We start from the raw sequence: 27935 nt of genomic DNA on the forward strand, positions 1-27935 counted from the left end.
TTTTGGCCAAATCACGTATTGACATTGATTTGTTCTTCATGATTAGAGATACCACGTTCTGGTCCAGTTTCGGGTTGGAAGAATCGGGTTTTCTGCCTGTTCCTGGTAGCTCATCCAAAGAATAGTGTTCCCCAAACTTATTTACGATGGTTTTAACACTGGCATGATGAATTTCAAACCGCTTCGCCAATTTTCGCATAGTAATACCCTTCTCACTTAACCATATGTCCAGAACCTTCATTTTCACTTCCGTTTCAATACGCGACATTTTGAAAACGCAGAATTTCAACCGCACAAACAAGTAAACAAACGAAAGCTGACAGCCAAACGCATGCTGTGATCTGAGCACAAAAAACCATCACAAATACATGCGTACGACACAAATGTATGTGGATAGCTTATTTTCGATACACTCCTCATATTTTAATAAGCTCTGGTTCTGGCACCAAGTAACATAAATATAATTAATGTTATTAACATAAATATTATGTTTTTAAATGAACGATAATACTTGGCTTGTATTCGTTTCATTCAGTAGCCTGTCAAGGTATGGTGATCAATCAAGGTGGTATTTTAGTTTTGCTATAATAAATTGCTACAATTTGAAGTACACTGTGGTCTTTTTTTATGCGGTCTTTTTATGCGGTTTTTTTAAGCGACTTTTTTTATGCAATCTTTGAGATTTATGCGGTTTTTTTATGCGAAGTTTCAGAGTTATGCGGTTTTTTATGCGAATTCACAGAGTTATGCGGTTTCCCTTCTGCGGTTTTTTATGCGAAGTTTCAGAGTTATGCGGTTTTTTATGCGAATTCACAGAGTTATGCGGTTTCCCTTCGGCGGTTTTTTTAGGCGAAGTTTCAGAGTTATGCGGTTTTTTTATGCGAATTTTCAGAGTAAAGTTCGGTTCACCGTGCATGTCTAACACCATATCAATAGGAAACAGCAGCGCGCAAACAATAAAAAAGGGGGAAGAGTTTATGTAAACTTTTTCAAATTTCGGTTGTTTTGGCCAAAGTTTTATATTTTGAGTTGCATTTTCAGATTATTTGTGAAATTCTGCTACAAACACAACTTTTCAGTTCTAAAACCATCACCGTGGAACAGAACAGTAATCGTTTATACATTTCAAAAACCAATTACGGCTCGACAAAGCAAAATTTCAAAATTTTTCTAATGCACATATGACAGCTTTCCCAATCAGTACACTGAACCAAACAACTTCAAATATATGGAATAATTCTCGATTTACACTGCCAGAAAAAATAAACTGTAAATACGGTTTATAATCGCAATCTGATACTAACTCGAAAGATAACTTATTGTATTATAAAAACCCCTATTTACATAAATGTGTGAAATGTGCACGCAGAATTAATCAAATTAATCTTAATGTTATTAATTTATTAATTAGCTACAGAATTTATATCAACATTTCCAAATTATGTACTACAATTTCTTGATTTCAAAAATTAAACCATATGTATTCATGTTTACTGTGATAATGATTACGGTTCCAGTGATCTAAATACACAATATTAGGTTGTTTAATAAAAAAATAAATGCTTCAAAACAAAATAATTTAGTATATAAATAAAACGTAACTTGTAATTCACCTCAACGAGTGCTATTAATTGAAGTAAAAGTAAAAGTATAACTTATTCTTATGATCAAGAAAGGGAATAATCGCAACTATTTTCACTAGACTAGCACTTATAGACACTTTTCTACCTAATGCGAGTTACTCGATTTTATTCGTGCATAAGTGTGCTTCTGCCGAACACCCGATTGCCTAGAGTAACACCCGATCGGCCAAGCGCAATAGTTAATTCTCTCACATTTCGTCTCTCTTTACATCGTTATGGAGCGATGCCATTTGAATTAGGCCTAGTACATGTTCGATTTTAATTTGAACCAATGATGAGTTAACTCGCTCGGCAATCCGATTATTTGCAACTATTTTGAATCGTGATTCAAGACGATCCATTCTTTTAACGCTCTGGAGTATAATGAAGCATGTAAGGCAGACGCAAAATAATCGTATCCGTGGGGTGATTTCACGAGCCGACGGGAAGTTTAAGTGCGTTTTTGATTCATGCTGCAAATATGTGAAAAAGTTATTTGCTATATTTCAGTAGAGGCTTGACAGTCGCCGAAAGGAACAAACATTCTCAACTGAAACCCTATTTCCTAAGCACATTATATTTTCACATATATCTTTACTTTTCGATCCAAAATCGACAGTTGGATTTGACCAACGGCTCTCCTCACCAAAATCGAATGTTTTGGAATACATCTCTCAACGAGCCCATAAGAGTTTTTTTTATTTTAGTAGTACTATCTACCCTTATATTATAGCTTCGTGTAGCGCAATCGAATAGGTTTTTTTGGGAGTCTGGAAAAGTACTGTACTCACTTACAAGTTCGACACAAATGTTTATACAAGTCATACAAGTAGACAAAATTCATTATATTGTTCAAGGTATTGTAGTTTCCATTACGAATACGACGACATGTGTGAGGGTGCGAATTTTATTACAACTTTTGTAACAGTATATTACAAGAAAGCCAAAGAAATGAATGGACAAAGTTTGCTTCAATCGATAAATACATTATCGGAAATCATAAATGCAAAATTGCAAAATCTGTCTTACAATTCTTTCGGAGATATTGCCTTTGCGCGTTTTCTCGAAACCGTTCGTTCACACGATAACAATAAAACTACTGGAATAATTTGCATTGCCCTATAGAAAGGTAAAAAAAATTGCTGCAAAATCCGACTTTCAAACGGATCCTCGGAGTCCCATAGTTTTATATACCATTCGACCGCTCAATTTTTCCAGAGATGGTTGAACCGATTTCGGCAAGTTTCCCGTTTGAAAGCTACTAACAGATAGGGAGTGGGGGGTAATATAGATATAACACATATCGAAAAAAATAATCGAAATAATTCTTTATAATAACGCATGCACTATCTAAGGTAATAAACATTTCAACTAAGGTTGTTTTACAAATCAGCCGAAAAAATATTCTGTTTACAATAATATTCCTTGTATCTAAAACCCTGAATCGTGATTTTTTAATAGTCTAAAATTATTAAGTTAATCGTTTGGTGGATGTTAGTTCCATCAGCACCCAATAAATTGAAATTCGAAGAACGTAGAGTAGTTTCCAATTTTCGTCTAATATGTCAGTCTGGTGATTTTGTAATGGGGTAATAAATTTTTTATAATATGACTAAGGAAATAAAGTTTTCCAACCAAACCTTTTCCAATTCAAAGTAATTTATTTCAGTGTCTTTTTATCTAAAACTAAACTGAACAGAATGTCGTAGTTATCCAAGAATTCAATGAAACTCAAAAAAGTATCAGTACTGGAGAAGAAGTTATGATTCATAAACTTGAACGTGATAATGAAATGATAATCATTCAAAAACATTCTCACTATTATCAGTCATGCAGAGATTTTCACTGAAAATGCTGATATTCAATATGGTGGGTGATGTATTGAAAATCAATTTCAATCTGATCTTAATATGCCACTCTGTGATTAAAAACAATTATAATGACAATAATATAAATTCAATCACAAAGCATGTTTCATGCAGGTTAAATTGCAAGTACATTTTTCATGCAGGTTTAAATGCTCCAACCCTAGAATTAAAACAAAGTCCTTTGTTTCTATAATCAATATTCAGAATGTATTTTTTTTTTCGCTGTATTTGCATCGCATATTGCTGTTGCGTACTGGACTTCCGACATCTGAATACCATCATCTGCTAGTACAAATCGCTGTATGGCTGAAAATCGTGAGAATGATCATTCATAATCATGGGTGCATGTAAAGAATATTACTGTAGTGATATTGAAAGGAATGAATTTCTCCCCATACTCAACGGAGATATTTGACTAGGTGATAATTGTGCAACACTGATCAGAAATGATAATGCTGCCCCAAATTTGTTTGAGTTAGAACTCATCATGCAATCTTGTCATAGCCAATTTCCACCCTACCCTGCAACAGATCATTTCGATCTTACTCCTGCCGAATATATCCAGGCACACTTGTCAATCGTTCGAATTTTCGTTTGCACACGAACAGTTGGCTCATTTTTACGAACGAACATAATCGCTTCCGATTCACCCCGGTGGTGCGATCGTCATCTGCATACAATTGGCTTGAAGCCGAAATGTATGTTCTTTTGGTTCTAGTTCGCTATCAAATGCTGTGTTTAAGCAGTGTTCACATCTTTCTTCATGCGGTTGCACCAACATATGGAAATGATTTCGATGGAATATAATCAAACTATAACGAACCACTTGTTTTCTTATTCAAAAAGAGGTCAAATTACTTGTTTTGCAGAGAATACTAGACAAGAGTTATATTTATATTAAGTTTGAAGAAATTAACTTTTGACACCATTGTGGTTTGATTGTATAATATGAACGTAGCTTAACATATTGTTGACAACAACGCCACCAAAACAAAATGCGTCGGTTTCAGGAACCAGCTTCCATAGCAGCGGGGGTGTTCCGATTATGTGCGCTGGCACTCTTTAACTCATGCATTGGCAATTGGGTTCGTGTTTAAAAATTTCCCGATTTGCAATTCTCTCATTCTCCGTCATCGCACGCAGTATGATACCGAACGAGTTTAAGTGACTCTATTATGTATTATTGAGTACGCAATGGACCGATGATGTATAGTGAAACATGATCGGGTGTATTCAGGGCGACGATTGAATTTTTCCGTCCTTGCTTATGATTACTTTATTGCTTTTAGAGCTAAACGAACTTTCTATTTGTTGAATTTTTGAACGGTTCGTCTGTTGAGTGGAATTCAAATACTTTTTAGATAATAATTAAAGCCAAATTTCAAATTTGGCTTAAAGTTCAAGCTGGGGGAAGATGAAGTAAGTGTTTACTGATAGGGAAAATTTGATGCAAAATGTTTCAAATTTTGCGAAAATCGACATTTTTCGACAGGCACAAAAATTTATAGCAGCCTAAAGATGGATTTTGAAAATCAATTTTCTCCTCCTATTTTTTTGTAGGGGGGAGAAGAGCAAGAATTTCAAGGTGGTGCTAAATAGTATTGCTATTGCTAATTTCATTTTTTTAATTATTTCAAAAGATCTGGTTCCATTTTGAAGGGGAATTCAAAAAACTAAGGGAAAATAGTCTTTATCTGCCTATGAACACGAGTGTATGTAAGTTTCTGCATAACTACGAAACAACTGCACGAATCGCCACCAAGTTTGGTTTCCCGCGGACCCACACGGACCGAAGGATGCGGCCAACATGGATATTCACCAACGCCATATGGAAGACCCTCATGCAATATTCAATACACCGGTCACTGCCGATCGCCAGCTGAAAGCTGAATTCTCGATAATCCGCTACCCCGAGACTACATTACATAATGATACTAATCTAGTTTTAAGTTAGTCGTAATTAGGATTAGTAAATACCCTTGGCATCTTAGAGCTTAAGCAGTAAGCCTTAAAATTATATTATAATATTGAATAAAAAAAAAGTTTGGTGCATGCACCAAAGTTGGGAATCGATACCTTTTGATAAGCACAGATACTTTTTAAACTACTCAGATTCGGTTCATAAAAAAGGGAAGCTCAATATAAATTTTATCCGACAAATACAGATACTACTTTTATATCAAAGGAGATTATTATGTTATTTTAAGAAGGAAAGAGTGCCCCAAATATGGGAACTGACTGACCCCAACCGACCCGATTGGACGAGAATGCTGTAAGAATTATGATTATTGTGAGATCTGAGATGGGACACTGGGACCGTGAGCAATCTGGACATGTACGGAGTATTGTTCAATCGGGTTTCCGTCTAAGGCTGTGAATAATTTCGCGGTTAATTTTAACTTTTGGTTGAAATCTGACACTCGAGCGGTTATTTTGATGTTGTCATGATTATTTTTGACAGATCGATGGTTATTTTCCGACACTGAAAAATATCTTGCAAAGAAAATTCTAATATCAAATTTTTTAGTAAACTTTCCACTTTAGTTGACTTTCCATCCGTCAAACTTTGAAATGGGCCGCAGTTTTAGTTAAATTTAACTACTCGACACAAAACAACCGCTCAAGTGTCAGATTTCAACCAAAAGTTAAAATTAGCCGCGAAATGGTTCACAGCCTAAATTTCTCTACATTCATAGTATTAGGCAGAACAACTTCCAGATTTTTTTTGCGGCCTTGCCTTTACGAAACATTTCTGAACAACGCCGGGTGATTCAGCTAGTATGATATAATATAGTATAATATAATATAATATAATATAATATTATATAATATAATATTATATAATGTATGTAGCTCTATCATATATCATATACTAGCTCACGGATCATGAGGGGATGTTTGTTATCTGTGGTAATGCTCAATAGCTGATATGTGTACAGAGATGGCTGTGGTCCGAGAAACGACTGACTTAGAATAAGCTGAACGAATAGTTCAATGGAATTGGAGATGACCTAACAAAATCGTTCAATTCTTCTAAGGTATTGTGGCAGTTAGTGGAATGAAAATTGAATATTAAAATTATTGAGAATGTTTACGGATAGCTTATATTCAATAAACTATTTTTAACAAATTATTTAAAAGTTCATACATAAATCATGCCATTCCAATAATGAATTGATATCCACCTCGTATGAAAAAACATTCAACATGATAGTTCATATTCATTTGTCAGACAATAAGAATGCATGTGTCGAGCGAATTGAATACTGTCAAACATTGAGAGTGAGAGAGAGTGAGATTGAGAGAAAGGGAGAGACGTACACCCGAAGACACAACCTACCACGTCGGAACAAAGCAGCGGTAACACCCGTGAAATCATTACCATAATTAGAACGAAACAGACACGTGCCTGTGAAATCGTTTAGCCATTGGAGGTGCATATTAAAACCCGTTTTATCCTACGAGTGTAGTCATCGGAACCAAAGATGTAGCGGCGTCCCTCGTCTAGCCGCCTGAACAGATCGGCAAACATCTCCAAGCAGTTGGGTCGGTTAGCCGTCGGAATGCAGACTACGTCGACCAAAAAGCATTCAAAGTAACGCCACCTGTCGTCCGCCACACACGACTCTGAAAAATCATCAGGTATGAAATTCTCCTTTCTCTCTTCATCGTTCATCAATAGGCCTCACCATTCATCGTACACAGCCGTACTGAAATCTAATAAAAGAACCAATTGTGGAAATCTTTTTGTTTTTTATTCTGAGTCAGAACGCATTTTCAGAGTCATTTCTCTATAAGTTCGCTTTATTAACCGGTAAGTTTCGGGTTGATCGAGTCCTACCTTAAACGGTAAGAGGCGCTGTGGTTGTAATAAACCAGACCCTGTCAGCTGCTCGTAAAAAAGGACATGCTCGCAAAAAAGGATGTTGCCAATGATTTGTTCGGGAAATGTTAGAGCTAGATATCTTGTTAATATGATGTCTTTGAATAAACTGAGCTAGTTGAGTTGTGAGTGGGGTTGAATTTTGTCATTCAATTCTATTGAACAGAGGTTTAGGTCATCTTATTGTGTTTCATCTGAAAAGTAGGTGCTTGGAAGATAGGCAAGATGTTCTCTAGAGAAAATGTGTTTGGATATTTGAATATGCGGGTAGATTTTATAGATAATGAAGTGCTAGAGATGGAGTAAGCCATGAGGAAGTAGTAATAGTAGTAACAGGAAACTCATCAATGTTTCGTCTTCGACGCATGTTGAGTGATGCGTTTAAACAAGAAAGAAAAAATGGATAAAATTTTAGATCGAATTCCTGAGCAAGATTACATGTTTGCCAGGACAAGTTAGATAGATTTGAAATGGTTAAGTACAAGTGTCGCTTCCGAAAACCGTTGATTAGTAATAGCTAATTATTCCAGTAACTCAGATAAACAGTAGCAGAAAAACTATTGAAACGAGTTTTAGAGCATCTTAGCCGATATTTCGGCAAAGGTAGCAATAACCCCACCGTTGATAATATTTATGTGAGTGAAGCAAATAATAATAGATAGAATAGTCTCTACTTCCATCGATCCGGCGGGACAAGAAATGTTTCAATGTTATAAAAGACTGAGAATCGCAGAAGATCAGGGAATAATGTGGGAGCCGGACAAAAATATATTAGAGTGGCCAAAATATCTCTGTTACTCTCCTTTTGGATAACTAAATCCAATAATATCGGTAAATGCGGTTTACTTGTACAAATCAATCTAAATATTTATGAATATTCAAACCAGATAAAAGCTTTGAGTACCAAAATCGGACCCTTTTCTAGAGCGAAGAGGTATACACACTTCCTCAGACAAATGCCTTAAAAAACTACAACCTCATGGGGTTGTCCGAGCCATTGATGTGGAACAAGGCAACAAAAATTGCTAATGATCGACATTTTCAATCAAACAGTTCAATCAATCGACCCACTTTTGAATCCGCAATTGCACGAGAGTCTGCTTAGATTGATCTTATAATTAATTTTAAGCACTCATAATTTACTCTTGGGTAGTTGCAAATTTCTTCAGGCGAAAACGACATAACATGGAATTTCATCCGAACTCGCATGACACAAGATCAGAGCATACCTATTAAAGTTTCAAATTGTTTTATAACGCTTTCTATCTTGCTGTCTAGCAACAACCTACCCCCGGCATGCTACACGTAGGACTGAAACGTTAGCTTTTTTGTACATTGAACATTTTATTTACTATCTTTGTTTTTGTCAACATTTATATACAGTTTGTAACTTTACATCTATGGTATTATCTGTTTAGTCTATGTTTAATTTTATTTCTTATTGTTTCAGACCTACATTGTTAGCGACTTTTTACTGTCCAAAATGTTCGAAAAACTAAAAAAAAGCCTGGAAAGGATCCCACCTGTCCGAAGAACTATCGCCCGATCAGTCTCTTATTTGCACTAAATAAGAGACTGATCAGGCGATAGCTCTTCGGACAGGTGGGATCCTTTCCAGGCTTTTTTTATTGGGATCACTTTGGCCACTTTCCAACTAGAGGGAAAGTAGCTAAGGACCAAACATTGATTGAAAATAGATGCAAGATGTTGAAAAACACCCCTATTCTGTATTTCGATCGAATCGGATTTTGTCGAACGAATGTAAAAATTTGCATTCTCTAATTCGATCGGAGCTTTCATATTTTTTTACCTTTTGATGAAATTCTTCTGTGATTCTGTAATTAGCAGCAAATAAAGGAGGCTTTCTATCAGCAGTTTCGACAGTGGCTAAAACAGTAGTTTCGTGAGGACTAATCATGTCTTGACTAACAATATGTTGACCTAAAGCAGTAGCTTTTTCAATCGGTATTATGAGCAAACAGTCATCCAGACGAAGAGGTGGTATCGGATTTGGCTTCTTTTTAAGAAGTTTACACAATTTCCAAAAATATTAACAATAGTTATCTAACTTACTGATATGGTCTGAGAATTCCCTGTTTTTGATATCGTTCATTCTTTGCCTAATAATATTAGTGAGATTTTTAGCTGAAGTTTTGTTTTCCCTGAGTCCTGTTATCTGGTACTGTCTTCGATAAATATTTCTTAACCTAATCAATGTTTTAGTGTTAGAATCAATGGCGATGGCACGTTCAACTTCATTTAGTTGTCTGTCGATGTCCTCTACTGATTCTGGATAGCGATCGTAGTTAATGTTCTGAAGGTCGTCGTTCAGCTCCGTTCCATTTCGATTATTTCTGGAATTTCCCCAGGCTTGGTGTCTGGCATTGATATCACCGGCGATAATGAATTTATTTCGTCCTCTTGTCAGCATCTGCAGATCATTTCTTAGTTGTGATTGAGTTCTTTGGTTCGGAGAGCACTATCTAATGCAGTATGCTGCGATGAATTTTATCTTTCCGATCGTCGTACCCAATTCAACTCCTAGCGACTCGATTATTTAGTACCAAGGCTAGGAAGTACAGCAAACTTCACACCGCTTCTGACTGCAATCGCAACAACACTGACCAGGGTTTGGAATATTCGCCGAGCGTCGTTCTTCTCATAAAATATTTAACTGCAAGCTAACAATCTTCACGGGGCTAGGAAGTGATGAAGATTATACAGGGTCCGGCACTCGAAGTGTAACCAATTAAAAAGGCCATAAATTCAGTTTGGAAAATTACTTTTACTTAATTCAAAGTACAAAATGTGTAAAACTAATACAAAATTCAGAATCAATTCACTTTTGCTCGATATGACCATCTTTTGCCTTGACTATGGCCTTGAGACGGTCAAAAAACGAATCACAAGCTGCCAGAATGTGACTTGCAGGTATTTTGGACCACTCGCGGACAATAACTTTGTTCAGCGCCTCGAGACTGGTGTATCTTTTAGTTCGGACTTTGCTCTCCAAAATGGCCCAAAGAGAATAATCCATTGGATTCGCATCTGGTGAATTCGAGAGCCATTATGTGGACGTGATGAAGTTCGGAACGTTGTTTTTCAGCCATTCTTGGTTCACTCGAGCTTTGTGAGACGGTGCCGAGTCCTGCTGAAACGTCCATGGTCTGCCACCGAAATGTTTGTCTGCCCACGGCTTCAAAGCAACCTCCAGAATACTTTCCCGATAATATGTCGCATTTACCTTGACGCCAGGCTCGATGAAAACGATTGGAGAGCGCCCATCTGGGGTTACAGCGGCCCAAACCATTATCTGTTGCGGGTGCTGCCTCCTGGTGGCCAATCGATGACTCAAATTCTCGTATGAACGGTCGGTCAAGTAAACCCTATCGTTTTGAGAGTTTACGAATTGCTTAATTGGAAAAATTTTCTCGTCAGAAAATACAATGTTCGGAAATTGACCGCTTTCGGCCAAACGAAGCAACTCCTTCGCTCTCTCAAGTCTAATTTGTTGCTGCTTCGGTGTGAGATCATGCGCCTTTTGGATCTTGTAAGGCTTGCCTTCAGATCATTTTTCAGTATGCGGCGGATGCTACGGTCGTATATTTTCAGTTCTTTTGCCATTTGATTGGCACTTCGTCGAGGATTTCGTTCAAGTCGCTTCTTCACTTTTTGAACCATCTCACGTGACGTTGCAGTCTTTTGATGACCACCTCCATGACGCTTTGCGATGCTACCAGTATTATTGTAACGAGTTATGGTGCGATAAACAAAAACTTTATTCACTTTAAGGTGTTTGAGCTCACGAACAATCGCTGGTTGTGATTTTCATCTAAATGTAGAGCAATCACACTATTACGTTTTAAATCCATCACTGATTTTTGTTCGCGTTCACTTTTGGCAAAATGCTTTCTTGCGCTTGTAAACAATACAACTCCGAACTGTCATTTAGCAAATTTCTAGAGAGCTGATGCCCGTGCGTCAGCTGCGCGAGCGGTCTGAAGTTGGTTACACTTCGAGTGCCGGACCCTGTATATTCAGTTTTCGCTAACAGACTGAGGACTGGCTCCGAGCGCGAACGGATGTTATTGATGACTTTATGCCACGAAAACTGTTGCATATCACTTATTTAATTCGTGTCAAGTTAGTAGAGGGTAAGAATTCTTAGTTATACTTGAATATTATAAACAGAAGTAGCAGGAGTGCAGCAATTAGCAATGGCGATCTGGTGATCTCAGCAAATACTGCTAACAAACAAACGCTTCGTTTGCTGGGTTTTATAAAGAAACTAGCTCCTGCACTCTTGTTACTTCTGTAAATCAAGTTCCTGCTGAAAAGCGATTCGACGGTTAAGAGCCAGTCATCAGTCTGTTGGCGAAAACTGAGTATATAATCTTCGTCACTTTCTAGCCCCGTGAATATTGAGAAACCGTGAGAAGGAGAAACAGTAGTAGGGGTGAATATTGTTTGCTCTCTTCCATTCTCGTGCATGGACAGCTATTCCAATGAAGCAACAAGGCTCACGTTTCTTCAAAAGCGACATGGTTCATAAAGCAGGTATATTCATGAATATCATACGCCGTGAAGCATCTTCACTCCCCAGAAGTAAATAGCGGAGTACAGTTTACAGTAAGGCCATCATCAGTAGTTGTGAAACCAGGTGGCGGGAGGTTTGGATCCGGTAGATTATTCAGCCTGGGGAAATTCACTGGGTCCAATGGCGATACAGGTGGTACAGGTAGAACCTTCTTCTTCGATGGTTGTCGGTAGGTGTAGCTTGTTTCCTTATTTTCAGGAACTCAGCACGTTTCGGGCAAGCTCGTTCGGTTGCTTCGAGGGACCCAGCACAGTTTGCACAGCGGGGGGTAGATTCTTCTTCCATTGCGCACTCGTTGGTAGCATGATTCGATCCGCAGCGGTTGCAACGGCTAATCATATGGCAATTTCGAGCACCATGCCCGAAGTGTAGACATTTCATGCAGTGAGTTAGATCTCTGCGTTTGTTGCGGTATGGTTTCCATTTTACGATGACATGATCGATGGCCTTCAGTTCCTTAAGCTGCTTCAACGTGGTAGTAGCTCTCTTGGCGTGAATTAGGTACAATGCGTCTCAGTACGTGCGTTTATCCTCTTCTCGATGTTTCATTAGATGAATTTCCATAGCCGGTTATTTAAGATTCTATGAGGTGTCCATCAGTGACTCTTCCCTGAGTAACGGAAGTTCTCTCAGCACAACTTTGTATGGTTTTTCACTCGACTTGTCATGAGTGAAAAATTCAGCATTAGTTTCCAGGGGATGTTTCATTACCAGATCATACTCGTGAGTTGCAAAGCAGTTGATCCCAAAGCTGCATAACTTGAACGTTGGTGCAACATTCATTGAATGTAGAGCTTTCCGCAATGAGTGGTAATCCGCATTGACAACCATCAACGGTAGAAGCTAATTTTTTTTGGTCGCTGTTTTCCAAGTAGCATTATCCAGATTATCCGGATCGGCATCCAAATTGTAGTCAAAATCAAGCGAAGCGTAGGTGATCATCGCTTACTCCTTCAAAACCGTCGTCTACGTTAGGGAAATCCGGCAAGCCTGAGATTTTTAGCAGGCAAAATTGGTCGTTGCTAGCTATTAATCAACATTTCAATAATATTATTGAATATGCACGGCTTTGAACATTCAAATAAATACATATAAATATGTCCAATCAATTGGTGAAATAATAAAACTAAACCGACTGAGTGTTCAAAAGCTGACTACAATTCTACTTGTATTTACCCTTGAATTTCAAATTTGCACCCCTATATAGAAAACAAAGATGTGTTCCACATCAAAATCAATCAAAAAACATCACCCAACAATTGAATTAAAAACCTGATTAAATCATAGCGGCTATATTCAAAGTAACCATTTTTATATAGGTTTTGCATAAATCTTTTTCAAGGTATTGCATTCTGTGTAAACAGTCGACTTTTACGATAAAACGACAACTACATTCTCTCGAATAGTTAAGCTACCTTACAGCTTGTATTTAAAATTATTAACATATTCGGAGGCAGCTCTTCTCCTTCTATAAAAACTAAGGGAACAATTAATGAGAATTTAAAAATAATTTAATTACACGATACAATTCATGAAATGAGAATTCACTAACCTGGAAAATAGTCATGCTCTGCTCGTACCGTCGATAAAACAATAAAGCAACTGTATGCGGCAAAAATAAGTATGTGCATGTTTACTAGTCTTTGCAGCAAAAAACACTTCACTCTATCATAAATTTTCAAAATTTACATATGTTTTTCTTGGGACACCACACTAATTAGAAAAATTTTGGTACCAATAAAATAAGTGTGATGATAACTAGGTATTGAATAGCAATATTGCGTTTCATTGAGAACGATTTTAATTGAGATGCAACCTGAAAAATCGATATCCGGGTTTAGTAGCACTATAATGTTTAATGCGTTGTAAATTTTGTGTATCAGCCCTAGAAATTATTGTATGTTTTAGCAGAGGAAGTGAAAACTATATAAGTGCACATTATTTAAATCTACTGTTCTCTTATCAGTGAAAACGCGTGTTAAAATTGTTTCAGAAAGTCAGTTTCACGGAACGGGTGGAATTAGAAGATTAAAGATAATCGTTGTAATATGAGTACACATATGGTTTATCAAATTTTCATGATGGTTGTTAATACTTGAAAGATGATATAATATCAATTGTGATTACTTTCTGCATAAAGCCAACGGGTAAAACTATCATTCAGCAATAATATATGAAAAGATTTAAGTTTGTATTGAACAAGTTATCTTTGTTTTTTAGGTTGTTTAAATATGTCACATATGATAATGATCCAAACGTAATACTTTATTTTTCAATTTATTAACTTATGTGATGACATTATTTTTTAATGAATTTAACTAAATTCGCTTTTATAATTTATAATTTTAGGTCCGATACACAAATTCTTTGCCACGCGCTTACACCTTTAAAAGCCTCACAAAACTAATGAATGGAATCAACCACGGAATTGCCACCTACATTATCATTCATAGAAAATTTTCCGCGACGGCGCAATAACGTCACACGTCTATGGAGGTGTCAGCTGGCGATACCAGTACATAATGTAAATGCATAAGAAATTCATAAAGGGCGCAATTCTATGTTCGAGCCCTATTGTATTTTTCACATTGAAGATAAGATAAGACGATATTAATGTCGTGTTAGTGCGTTTTTGTCCTGGAATAAATGGTTTGGTTTCCCGTATCGTTTCTCTACACGGAAAGAATTCTGTTATTAAAAAATCATAAAATATTTTATATTTTTATTAAATCATGGCAATGATTCTTGATTTTATGATCAAAATGATCCAAATCATGAGCAATAACTCGTATCCCAAGAAAATTGCGTTACTTGAATAGTGTATTTCATTCGAAACACTTAATTAAAATTTTCTTACTGATTATGTGATGGATTGTGTAAAAGATAATTGAGAAGACAAAAAGCAGACATCGGAATAAAAACAATACTAAAATTATTTACTTATCTGAGTGAAGTAAAAAGAAAAAGTAAAACGACTAGATCTTTAATTGCGGATACGTAAAAGTTTTTTGCCTTTCTCTATAGAGAGTTATATACCATTCGATTCAGTTCGATGAGGTCAGAAAATGTCTGTATGTGTGTATGAATGTGTGTGTGTGTGTATACAGAGATGTCCATCTCCTCTGTGTGACGAAGAGCAAGTATAATTTCTCCCCTCGTACAGACAACATCAACGAGAGCTAGATTCCCCGATGGAAATCGATGCGGCTCTATCTTCCTACGACGGTTCCAGTACAACATATGCCCAGTTCCTCTCTTCAAATTGACAGTGTCACCAAGAAACTCGTCCGACTTCGAAATATCTACCGGAGGCAGTATCAACGAACTGGCATCCTAGGTAAGAAGACTTCTTATAACAACTTAACTAGGATAATCCAGGAAAGGATATCTGAGCTTCGCAACAGGAACTTCCAGCAAAAGCTTCGAGAAAATCGAAGCCTATTCCTCCTCTGATGTCACCCCGGGACGCAGCTGAAGGAATACCTTTAATCACACCAGTAGAGAAGGCAAATGCGCTAGGCCAGCAGTTTGTGTGTTCTCACAATTTAGGACTCAACATTGTTAGTAAACATGAAAGAGCCGTTGCCGATAGCGTAGCTGAGGTTGACCAATCAGACAGCTTGGTTCCTGAGGAAAGTAGAGTCACTGCGAATGCGCTGATGGCTATTGTGAAAAGTCCAAAAATATGAAGGCCCCCGGTTTCGACAACACATTCAACATTGAGCTGAAATATTTGAGCGGATGAGTTGCGGTTTGTACGCAAAGGTAGTTTCAGCCAAAGACATCATATTAACAAGATATCCAGCTCTCACATTTCCCGAACAAATCATTGGCAACATCCTTTTTTGCGAGCATGTCGCCCTCAGGTGAGTCCGCATCGAATCTCATACATAGTAGTAGGGGAGAGAAATGTCAAATTCGTGCGCGCCAAAATAGCAGGGTTGCGCACCCATACGGTTGACATGATATGTTGAATGTGATGCCGTGCGATGGCGTTGCTGAACTGAAGATTGAGATCGCTCCAAGCTGACAGGGTCTGTTTCAGCTCAAACAATAGCGATTGAATCATGCAACAGAGCTTCTGGTCATTTGCATTGGAGAGAAAGAAAACGAAAAGTGGACAACATTATATAAAATCAGCCGTTCTAATGGCTTTAAATGTTATCTGAAGAACTATTAAGATTACTTCTATGTAAATCGAAGGTAAAAATCATCAGTTTAGTGAAAATCCAAAATAATTTGATTTGCTTCGTGCACTTTTCGCTGAGCGAAAATCGTTCGAGAAAAATGTTCCGAGCTGTGCTAAATATCGTAGAGAATTCCACAATTTGGTCCTTTTAAAAGGCAGCAAAGAATCCTGTACAGCATCTTTATAGTTTCTTTCAATGAAATCGACGTCAAAAATCGTTTAAAACCCTTTTTCTAAGCAGTGTTTCGAAAATAAGCTGTCCACATACATTTGTGTTGTACGCATGTATTTGTGATGATTTATCATGATCAGATCACAGCATGCTGTGCGTTTGGCTGTCAGCTTTCGTTTATTTACTTCTTTGTGCGGTTGAAATTCTGCGTTTTCAAAATGTCGCGAGGACTCAAAAACCCTTTCAGGTCCACAACACATTACTGTCGTCGTTGGGGAGGATGTGAGCGATGCGGACAGGTCGATTCAAGTGGAGAAATTCGGTCGAAAGGTACTGGTATGGCAAGCAATATGTTCCTGTAATTTGAAGTCAACCATTCTTTACACTACCGGAACTATAAACACAGACTAACAGACATGACAGTATGAGTAAATTCTTATAAAAATAATTTTTCGTGATGCACTAGTTCCACCTATATTGTACTGCGCGAACTATTTACTATCTGTACACCCCTTGTGTTATGTAAAAGTTTTTTTACTAGTTGGTTTCCCCTCGTTTGTCAACATCGATCAGCTGCTTGCAGGGATGCCTGATTTCATCAAAATATTTGAAAATGAATCGTCACAAGAAATTATTGGATTACGTTGATAATATATTTAACTTTTTCGCGATGTTGGAAGGTAACCATTTATTTGACTCAACGTTGTTCATCTAGATTATTTTTTATAGTGGTGGTAGTTTTCACCCGAAATTAAGTGGCGGAAGACCAGAAGTAAATATTGTAACAAAACGGGTTCGATTTTGTATTGCGTTGGAGGATGAGAAGTAGGCACAATTATGTATATAGTTTTGGCATTAAATCTGTATCCTGCATGAAAATCGCATGGACATATACAAATCAATACATTACAGGTAATTCTGTATGAATGGCAACTCTGTTGGTAAATGAAAAAAATAAACATAGTCTAGATGACAGACAGGATGTTTTTGATAGGGTAACGTGGCGCCATCATGACACATGTGAGTACTGTCCCAAATAAAGAAATATTCGAAATGACCGTTAAAATGATTAAAGAATCTAATTTGAGTGTCCTGTCTGTTAGTCTGTGCTATAAATGCATTAATCTATCGATCTGAGTGTCTCCAGAAGAGACCTCCATTGTTTTGACCGGATTTAGCGTCGGCTCACTATACCAAAATCACTCTCAATTGGCTTGCGGAAAAGGGTATAAATTTCGTTGAGAAAAATATCAATCCACCAAATTGCCCTCAGCTTCGACCCATAGAACGTTACTCTGCGTTACGTGAAGAGGGTCTTCAAGAAGACTGGTAAGGCAGCTGGGAACATGCAGGAGTTTAAAAAAAATTAGGCTCAAGCGTCCAAAAAATACGACGCAACACTTGTCCGGAACTTGATGAAGAGCGTTCGTTCAAAAGTTCGAAAATTCATAAAGAAATAACTTAAATTTCATCCCGTTTTTATTATGCTCAAGTTTAACCTCGTACAATAAAGGATCTATTTTTAGTTTGAATAAAATATCGTTTTTTATCATAATTTGAAAGATAAATTTGTGAATAGCTTGTTTTTGATACACTCCTTAGTAGTGAAAAGGGGAAAAGTTTCACAATTCACACAATCGATCAACTATCAACTCGATTTCGAAAGTAAAAAGAAATCGTGTCAGTTTTATTCGTATTCACGACATCCACTTATGTCTCTGAAATTACACACCCGTACTTTTTGAATCCAACTAGTAATGTAAAGATGCCTTTCTCATTTTATCTATAATTTCAAAAATATCACAAGAAAATTCTGTCAAGAATTTTTTTTCAATCTCAAATAAAATAAGAAACTTTTTTTGCGTATGCACCAAAATAACCTTTCCAATTTGTTAACAGTTGTGTCAAGTTAATAAGAATATTCCTTCCTTCTCCATCGCGACGCGACACTTAACAGATCATCCTTAATATATAATATTGGCGACATTTTTAGCATGACGGTATTAAATATGGGTATCATGACACGGATTCCAACACCTCCTGCACGTCCAAGTGCATTAGATTTATCTCTTTGCTCGACTTCAATTCGACTAGATTGCAGCTGGAAAGTATTTCCTGATTTACACGGTAGCGATCATTTACCAATCATCATCTCAATTAGCAGTAACAAAGGAATTGCTTATTCAGTTTTTGTTTGTTTTGTTTCGATTATAGAGGTTTTAACCTTAAGGTCATTCGCCTCTTCGGGCCAGTAAAACTTTCTGACCCTATATGCGGGGTTGGGAATCGAACCCAGGTGGGCTGCGTGAAAGGCATCGACTTACCCATTACGCTACACCCGTCCCCTGCTAATTCAGTTAATATTCCATATGATTTGACAAAAAATGTTGACTGGATTAAATATCAAAGTAGTATCTCAAGTACCTTGAACTCAATGGAAGAGCTCCCCACACTTGAAGATGACTTCCTCGTTTGTTCGATTCTGGATGCCGCAGAACAAGCCCAAACCAAACGATTTCTTGGTCCATCGTCTAACAGAAGGCCTCCTAACCCTTGGTGGGACAAAGAGTGCTCAGATGCTAAACACGCGAAACAAAATGCTTTCAAGACGTTTTTAAAACGAGAAGGAGGAACTCCTCAGAATTTTGAAATATTCTTGACTTTAGAAAAAAAAAGTATAAGAGCATACTTCGGGTCAAGAAATGTAGCTATTGGAGACGTTTTGTCGCAGGTTTGTCAAGAGAAACCTCAATGGACAATGAGCATTCTTTGGAATACGGCCAGACGCATGAGGAAAAGTACGTAGGAAATGAGAACTTCTAGGGATAAAGATTATCTGGGTCGGTGGACGCACTCAGTTATTCCTAAAATATCGACAAAGGCATGATTTAGGTCACTGTATGTGAGTAGGGACTTCATTCGTGTGATGTCCAGACTCATGCCCAATCACTACACGTTAGATGCACATCTCCTTCGAATTGGACTTTCCGAGACTAATCATTGTGCTTGTGGCGAAGGTTATCGCGATCTTGATCGTGTCGTTTGGACAAGCGTGGAGTATCGTGATGTCAGATCTCAACTATTAAATTCCTTGCGTACCCATGGTAGACTGAGCAAAATTTTCAAGATTCTATAATTATGCTTATTTTTTCAAAGCACGATATTTGTCTGAATCAATAAGAAAACTCAATATTTCATTATTTCCATTGCCATCTTTGTTCCATGAATTTATCTTCTGTTCCCTTCAAAGTCGAATACAAAATCGAATACCAAGTGAAGATAACTTTTAAATGTATTGAAGGGATTTTTGGTCTCTCTGGTTTGCGAAGCAATAAATTAGTTTGCGATCTTGTTCGAAGAATTTCCATGTTAAGTTAATTCGTGAAAACCCAGGATTGTACTGGTTGTGTTCCCAGTGCCGAGATTTATCTAATCGAAACGAATCCGCTGTCATTTTTGTTTTTCGATTAGCAGAAACGATGGTTGAAACAACTAATTTAACCGTTTGAAAAAAAAAATGCTGTCAATTAGTGAGGACCTTTCAATTTCAATAAATATTTTAGTTGAAATAACTGGTGTTGTTATTGAAACAAAATTCTGTTAGTTGAAAAAAATAGGTTTTATTTGTTTTAGTCAAAATTATTATTTGTTTTAATGCAAATAGTCGAATCGACTCGAACAATGCTATTGATTTGCGAAAATAATCAAAATATACTTACTGATACACGTCATGATCTATTTGAAATAAGTTCGGTATGTTGAGATTCATGGAATAAATATCGTTGTTAAAATATAAACAGTATTTTATACTGACATGTAATATCATTAGGGCTGGGTAAACCATCGATCACTGCTGATTTCAAGTGATCTTAACCAAGGAATAAATTATCATTACGAAATCAGAACTGATCTGATCTCTAAGTGATTTTGATTTTTTTATGATCATGATCATGTCAAGTCGAGATCAGTAAAGATCTAAATTCTAAAAAAAATACTTCTGATTCGATCGGAAATGATTGATGTAGAAAAACGTTTTTAATCAGCAAAAGTGCCCGGAGGGACGAGTAAATTAGCGAAATTATTAAATTTGTCTAAAATGAGTATTGAAAGATGATGCCTTCAAACGGTTGAACTAAAGTTATGCACTGATAACTTTGGTCAATTTATATGAGCTTGGGTGCATCAACCGCTGGGAATTGGAATTTTGCGACGGCAATTCAAACGCACCATTCAATCGCAGCGCGTTCTGTGTGTTTGAAACAGCCCGGTGGCAAAGATAGGGTGCTCCAGCAAGTGCTAGCGTGGCCAACATCTGGGGCATTTGGTGGGCAATCAGAGCGCTCAAAGTACGGTAAACAAACATTCGAGCATTTCAATTCGAGTAAAATCTTAATTTCCTTATCGTAGTGATGATATTCTGATCGATAATTTGCGGGGAAGTGTTTTAAAGGGTACTGAATAAACAAGTAGTTTGTAATATCCAGATTTTTGTTAGCCATTCTTCTTCATTGTTTTGGTTTTTGCAGAATGATGCTGGCCACAGTTTCATGACGTCATAGCAGGGGGCTGGTTTGAAACCCTACGCTCCTGTTACTTTTATAAATTAAGTAACAGGAGCGAAGGGTTTGAAACACACAGAACGAGCTGCGATTGAATGGTGCGTTTGAATTGCCGTCGCAAAATTCCAATTCCCAGCGGTTGATGCACCCAAGCTCATATAAATTGATGTCAAAAAGCGTTTTTTATTGCTAATGCATGAACATCGTCATCGGTATCAAACAGCTGGAAGTAAAACAGTAAGTAAGTAAGTCAATGATCGAATTTGAAGCATACAATTTTTGCGCATACCTGAAAGATTACGAGATGATCATTCATTAACATTTTCTAATTTGTCACCAAATCTTTTTCATCTTAAACAAGGTTAACTTTATCACAACACCGCTGTTAGATAAACACTTGTTATGCAATCATAAATTTCTCAAATCTAATGGACACAATTTCACCAAACTCTTTAACCATCGATGTTGTTTTCATTGTCATTTTGAAGCGACGCGAACAGATTTCAACTAAAAAAGTTGTTGATTTTGCATTGCGATTATTGTTTTGCTTTCAACTGTCTCCAGCATTTGACAGAATGATTTTCTGGTCCGAAGAGGCGAATGACCTAAGATGTTAAAGCCTCTATAATTGAAACAAAAAAAAAAACTGCGATATCGCAATTTTATGATCGAAGGGTTCTCCGTGCAATATCAACGACTCTAACACCGCTATTCCAACACCACAAATGGATCCATTTTACCAGCACCGGTCGCCACCTGTACTGTCAACACTGCTAAAACTGCTAACTTTTCATTGTCACCTACGACATACTCAACCAGGACCGATATCCGTACCGCTTCACCTCTCTACCACAAACTGCTCTTTCACTATCATCAGCACCTCTTACTACTTGCACCACCAACATCAACTATTAGCGAGCACAAACCGTTACCACTGTCGCTGTTAATCAACATGCTTACAATCCCTCCAGTAGCAATGGTACCAATGAACCGTTCAACAATATTTTGGATGCACAATGCCTCATGATTCCAACGCAACCCAGAGCAACTGCCTCTGCGTATACGCCGCAAATATCATCTAACATCACCAGGCAAGCCAACGTAAACATAATTATCTAGGGCCTACCGTTAATTTACTTCCCAGAAGTGCACTTTCAACAACTAGCAACGAGCTTATTTCACCAGTAAACACTAGAAATATCAGAACATAACTTAACAATCATAGCTCTAGCCTTCAAGTAGCATCTCCTATAAGACAGACCTTGACCGATGCCAATAATGGTAATTTCTTGGCTCATCGTCTAACAAAAGGCCTCCAAACCCTTAGTGGGACAAAGAGTGCTCAGATGCTAAACACGCGAAACAAAATGCTTTCAAGACGTTTTTAAAACGAGTGAGAAATACTCGAATCGACAATTCAACAAGTTTCTTGAGCAAAATATTGTAATATTGGAGGCAAGTGAAAGTTATCGCCATTCAAAAGCAGGGGAAACCAGCTTCCAATCACAACTCATATAGACCCATTGCAATGTTGTCCTGCATCAGAAAATTGTTCGAAAACATTATTCTTCGACGTCTCGACACTTGGGTCGAGACGAACGGTTTGTTGTCAGATACTCAGTTTGGCTTCCGTAGAAATAAAGGGACGAATTGCATTACTTTCGTCTGACATCCAAATTACCTTCGCTCAAAAACAACATATGGCATCTGTATTTTTAGACATTAAAGGAGCATTTGATTCAGTTTCCATTGATGTTCTTTCAGACAAGTTTCATCAACATGGACTTCCAGCGGTTATAAATAATTATTTGCACAACCTTTTGTCAGAGAAGTGCATGTATTTTTCACATGGCGATTTGGCAACAATCAGAATTAGCTACATGGGTCTCCCGCAAGGCTCATGCATCAGTCCGCTCCTGTATAATTTTTTGGAAACGACATTGACAGCTGTCTAGTAACCCCATGTACACTAAGACAATTGGCAGATGATGGCGTGGTTTCAGTTACTGGACTCAAAACTATTGATCTGCAAAAACCATTGCAAGATACCTTAGATAACTTGTCCGTTTGGGCTGTTCATCTGGGTATCGAATTCTCTGCATAGATAACAGAGCTTGTCGTATTTTCAAGAAAGCATGATCCCGCGCAGCTTCAGCTTCATATGATGGGAAGAATGATCCAACAGGTTTTGATTTTCAAATAGTGGTTTGATTCCAAATGCAAGTGGGAGGGCACATTAGGTATCTGATAACAAAATGCCAACAAAGAGTAAATTTTCTTCGAACAATAACAGGATCTTGGTGGGGTGCTCATCCGGAAGATCTAATAAAATTATATCAGACAACGATACTTCCAGTAATGGAATATGGATGCGTTTGCTTTCGTTCCGCTGCAAACTCTCATATAATCAAACTGGAGCGAATTCACTATCGTTGTTTGCGAATTGCTTTAAGCTGCATGCACTCGACACATACAATGAGCCTTGAAGTTCAGGCGGGATTTCTTCCATTGAAGGATCGTTTTTGGGAGCTTTCGTCACGACTGCTAATAAGATGTGAGGTGCTGAATCCCTTAGTTATTAATAACTTTGAAAGGCTAGTTGAGCTTCAATTCATGACAGTATATTTTAACCATATGTCACAGGAAATCAACCCTTCACGATTAATTCCTATCCGTGTCAGCCTCCTAAATGTCCCTGACTCAACTTTATTTTTCGACACATCCATGCAGAGCGATGTGCGTGGAATTCCGGATCACCTACGCTCGATGGAAATCCCAAAAATATTTTCAAGTAAGTTCAGGCATATTGACATATTGAAATGTTTTTCACGGACGGATCACGAATTAAAGAGGTTACTGGTTTTGGTATATTCAACAACAATGTTTCGGATTCATTTAGGCTTCAAGAACCTGCATCTGTTTATAGAGCAGAGTTAGCAGCAGTTCATTATAGTTTGAGTGTAATCGTCACATTATCTCCAAACCATTATTTTCTCTTCACAGATAGTCTGAGTGCAATTGAAGCCATTCGATCAAACGCTACTGGCAAAAATGAACCATTTTTCTTGGGCAAAATAAAACAGTGCCTGAACGACATATTGAACAATAATTATCAAAACACAATAGTTTGGGTCCCGGCTCATTACTCCATTCCAGGCAATGAAAGAGCCGATATTTTAGCCAAACGTGATGCTTATTTCATGTTCAATCACTACACGTTAGTTGCACATCTCCTTCGAATTGGACTTTCCGAAACTAATCATTGTGCTTGTGGCGAAGGTTATCGCGATATTGATCATGTCGTTTAGACATGCGTGGAGTATCGTGATGTCAAATCTCAACTAATAAATTTCTTGCGTACCCGAAATAGACTATCAAATGTCCCGGTTCGCGACATTCTTTCTTGTCGTGACCTTCCTTATATGAAACTTCTTTATCATTTCATTATGTCCATTGGAGTTCCAAATTAAATTCTATTCTATATTAAAACAAACAAACCTGAAATAGTAATAAGATCATGTACAAAATAAATGTATTTTATTCAATGTAATTCAAAATAGCAACTCGCTTGATAAAAACAGTGTTTAGATTAACTAATGAATACCAACATACTAATAGGATATTCGAAATGTATTAGGTATAAAGTACTATGTTTTGTGGATGCCACGGCGAAGAAAAACCTATGTATATTGCCTATGAAATAATCGTATTTATGAGAAGAAAAAAAACTGATCTTTTTGGGATTTGCGTTATCATCAGATGGTTGGAAAATAGAAGAGGATAAAATCAAAACTATCAATAATTTTAGAAATCCGGAAATTGTAGCCGAAGTGAAAAGTTTTTTGGGACTTATAAATTTCGTAGAACGATTTATTCCGAATCGCGCAGATAAAACACGTAACACAGGCTACGCCATTTAGCAAAACCTGATCATTTTTATTGGAACTAAGACATAGAAGATGAGTTCAAAGATTTAAAGAATGGTGCATTAAGGGCTGTGATTACACTAGGTTATTTCAACAGAGAAGACTACACAGAGCTCTTCGTCGATGCTTCTCCATATGGATTAGGTGCTGTAATTCAATAGCGAGAGTCATCGAATGTGCATCATGTCCCCTACCGAACAAAAATATTCCCAAACCCAAAAAGAAGCTCTGGCTATGGTTTGGGGAGTTGAACGTTTTTCAATGTATCTAATAAGTTTGAAGTTCACCATACGAACAGATACGCAATCAAATGAGTTCATCTTCTCGCTGATGCTGATACTACGAATGATGCTCTTAACAAAGTTTTTGCCATATGGGGTTATCCCCTTATCATGCAAAGCGACAATGGGCCACCATTTCATTATATAAAAACTTGGGAGCAGAGAGGAATTAAAATTAGGAAGTCAATACCATTAAGCCCACAGTCGAATGGTGCCATCGAAAGGCAAAATGAAGGAATAAAAAAAGCACTTGTAGCTTCAAAATTGGATCAAAGAAATTGGCGAATGGCTCTAGAACAATACATACACATCCACAATAAAGAAAGAACTCTATCAAGATTGGGAGTTACACCGTTTGAAGTACTAGTAGGGTGGAAGCTCAGAGTTACCTTTCCATGTCTTTGGTCCTCCCATACCACAACGAATATTGACCGTGAAGATATTCGAGAAAAAGATGCTTATTCAAAACTAAACAGTAAACAGTACGCGGATCAGGGTGCAAAACATTCTGATCTTACTGTTGGGGATAAGGTTTTTTTAACAAGAAATTGAAGTCAGACCCAACTTTCGGGAGCGAAAAGTTTGACATAGTTGGAAGAGAAGGATCGAAAATAGTAGTCCGGAGTGAACGGGGGGTATTATACTCACGGAATATTCAAGATGCTAAGAACCCGGCCCGGGTTGATGGTTCAATGCATAGGGCGCTTGTCTTATAAGTCAGTTGTCGTATGTTCGAGCCCCGACCTGGAAGGATTCTTAGAAAGGCCAAATCCTACAAAAGGATTGTGGGATTTGGTCTTTGTAATGTAACCTTTGTAATGCCTGGACTTTGCTTTGCTAAGAAAATTGTGCACAGTTATGATTACGAGGATACACCTAACAGTGAAGGAATTTCGGATGCAGATGATTCTACCACATACACAGAAAACGAACTACAAAGTCATTCCCCAATCATCCAAGATAGACCTAAACGAAAACTACAAGTACCAAGAAAATTTGATAATATGCTTTTGTATAGTATTTTCGGATAGAGTAGGGGCAGAATGAGATGTAGAATATATAAGTTTAAATAATAAATACGAAAAAAAATGTTTTAAATGTTATACTTAGTATTAAGTTCCGAAAGTCCTAATTAACGTTTGTGATTCCCCAGATGATATCATCCTTCATTCCTGTTGGTTCAAATTTCAAGTGTAAGCTGGGTTTCGTATTCTAAGAAGAAAAAGAAGACATGCATCGCGAGCATATAAATTCGTGCGTGATTCGCCGGCAGCTAATTCTTGAGACTACTTTCGAGATGGATGGACCAAACTGAGGACACTGCAAGCAAGCAGCCTCAACGGATGCGGCTAGCCAAGAATGGCTCTTCGAAGGGTGCAACGAAGCGCGTGAGACCGACTAAGGATAGTCCCCAAAGTATTGCGAGTGAGCAACCTCATCGAGTGCGGCCACTTGCGGATGTCGGCAGTGAGATTATCACAGCGACTACTGTTCCAGACGAGCAGCGTAATGGTGTGCCTGCCAATCAGCAAACGGCCCCTACAACATCGATTCTCGACAATCCCGACCCTTGCCCCAGCAAGTCATACACAGCTACAACACTCATCCTTCATCAAGCCACGTAAAGCCGCCATAACTAAGTTCAGTTTTTATGTTTATTTACGTCAAACAAACTAAAAACTAATAATTCGTTAAAAAAATGGTCTGCGCCATAAAAAGCGAGAGAAAAAAAATCGTTAAAAACAATTGCGGTTTGATTTTCCGTAACAATCTGCTTCTAGTAGGAAAGGGCAGACCATCAATACAACCTTCATAGGGGTCTGTCGCTGACGATGTTCAGCCAGCGACTGGCACCATTAAAGAAGGTGACAAGCGATTATAAAAAACACTCTCCTACCAATGCTTGATCGGAGAAATAGGTATAAAGCGAGAAGACTAGTGTTTGATGGACAGAGAAGATGTTTGGATGTAAGGTATCGGTCGGGTGATGACCAGGATGTAGACCATGTTCGATGTACGTTCTACTATGTCTGTCTGGCGTTTTAGAGTGACTAAAACAAGATTCAGAGTGGCGAAATGGTAGCGCGTATGCACGGAATGCATAAGAACGCAGATTCGAGTCCTGTCTCTGAGCGTATCTTTTTTCAATAAATCATCTTTTCTGTTAGTTTTTCATTCATTTTTCTTCTCCAATATATGTTTCCGCTCAGTCATTGCAAAAACTGAATAACACTTTATTCTAGTAAACTTTTGATAGCTCATAGGTCCGTTGTCTTCTTTTCGTTGTTTTTTCACCAATGCAAACAACTGGCAGCAGTGACGTAATCGCTCTTGTCGGAAACGAAACTAGCTTTGCTAACGACACACAATACATCTGCTAGCAGTGGCAATAGAATCCAAACTGATCCAATTTATGTTAAGAGGTTTCTTTTTACGTGATTTCGTTTGTAGCTTTTTCACTAATGGGCGGTCCTAACGGCTATAAAAATAGCCGCATACAGAATTTTAATATCGATTATTTCATTTTGGATTTGCATTTCATTGAAAGAAGCTATCAGGATGCTGTACGGGATTCATTCCTGCCTTTCAGAAGGACCAAATTGTGGAACTCACTACGATATTAAGCACTGTTCGGAACATTTTTCTCGAACGATTTGTTGTACAGCAGCAGATATTTTGTTCTCTTCCTCAGAACGCGTTCTGATTGGCTGGTGTTGACATGGGTCAAATGAGACAGGTTTTTTAATAGTGTACTATTGAAATACTTCAATGCTGTTGCTATACACGTTTAAGTTGAAACATTTCGTTTCTATTGGTAGTTAGATTATAGAAATCCTC

General features: G+C 37.6%; 1 protein-coding gene and 1 long non-coding RNA gene across 4 annotated transcripts in view; one reads left to right on the plus strand and one right to left on the minus strand.

Annotated features, from left to right (window-relative positions):
- LOC131432889 (protein cab-1) overlaps positions 1-14433 on the minus strand; it is a 74855-nt gene extending 60422 nt beyond the window's left edge. The window contains exons 1-2 of one of the 3 annotated variants that reach the window (XM_058599461.1): positions 14353-14433; positions 13523-13786 (exon numbers count right to left, since the gene is read on the minus strand). In XM_058599461.1, coding sequence (XP_058455444.1) covers positions 13523-13601 — 79 coding nt within the window. In that variant the 5' untranslated portion in view covers positions 13602-13786; positions 14353-14433. Of the gene's footprint in view, positions 1-13522; positions 14059-14097; positions 14117-14352 lie in introns of those variants that run through there. The other 2 variants (XM_058599462.1, XM_058599463.1) reach the window with 2 other exon arrangements.
- LOC131432890 (uncharacterized) lies at positions 14030-14871 on the plus strand. The gene is made up of 3 exons (XR_009229986.1): positions 14030-14117; positions 14191-14227; positions 14320-14871. It is a non-coding gene; the product is annotated as an uncharacterized LOC131432890 (long non-coding RNA).
- Positions 14872-27935: the final 13064 nt, after the last annotated feature.

Source organism: Malaya genurostris, chromosome 2, assembly GCF_030247185.1.
Source record: "Malaya genurostris strain Urasoe2022 chromosome 2, Malgen_1.1, whole genome shotgun sequence".
NCBI classification, from domain to species: domain Eukaryota; kingdom Metazoa; phylum Arthropoda; class Insecta; order Diptera; family Culicidae; genus Malaya; species Malaya genurostris.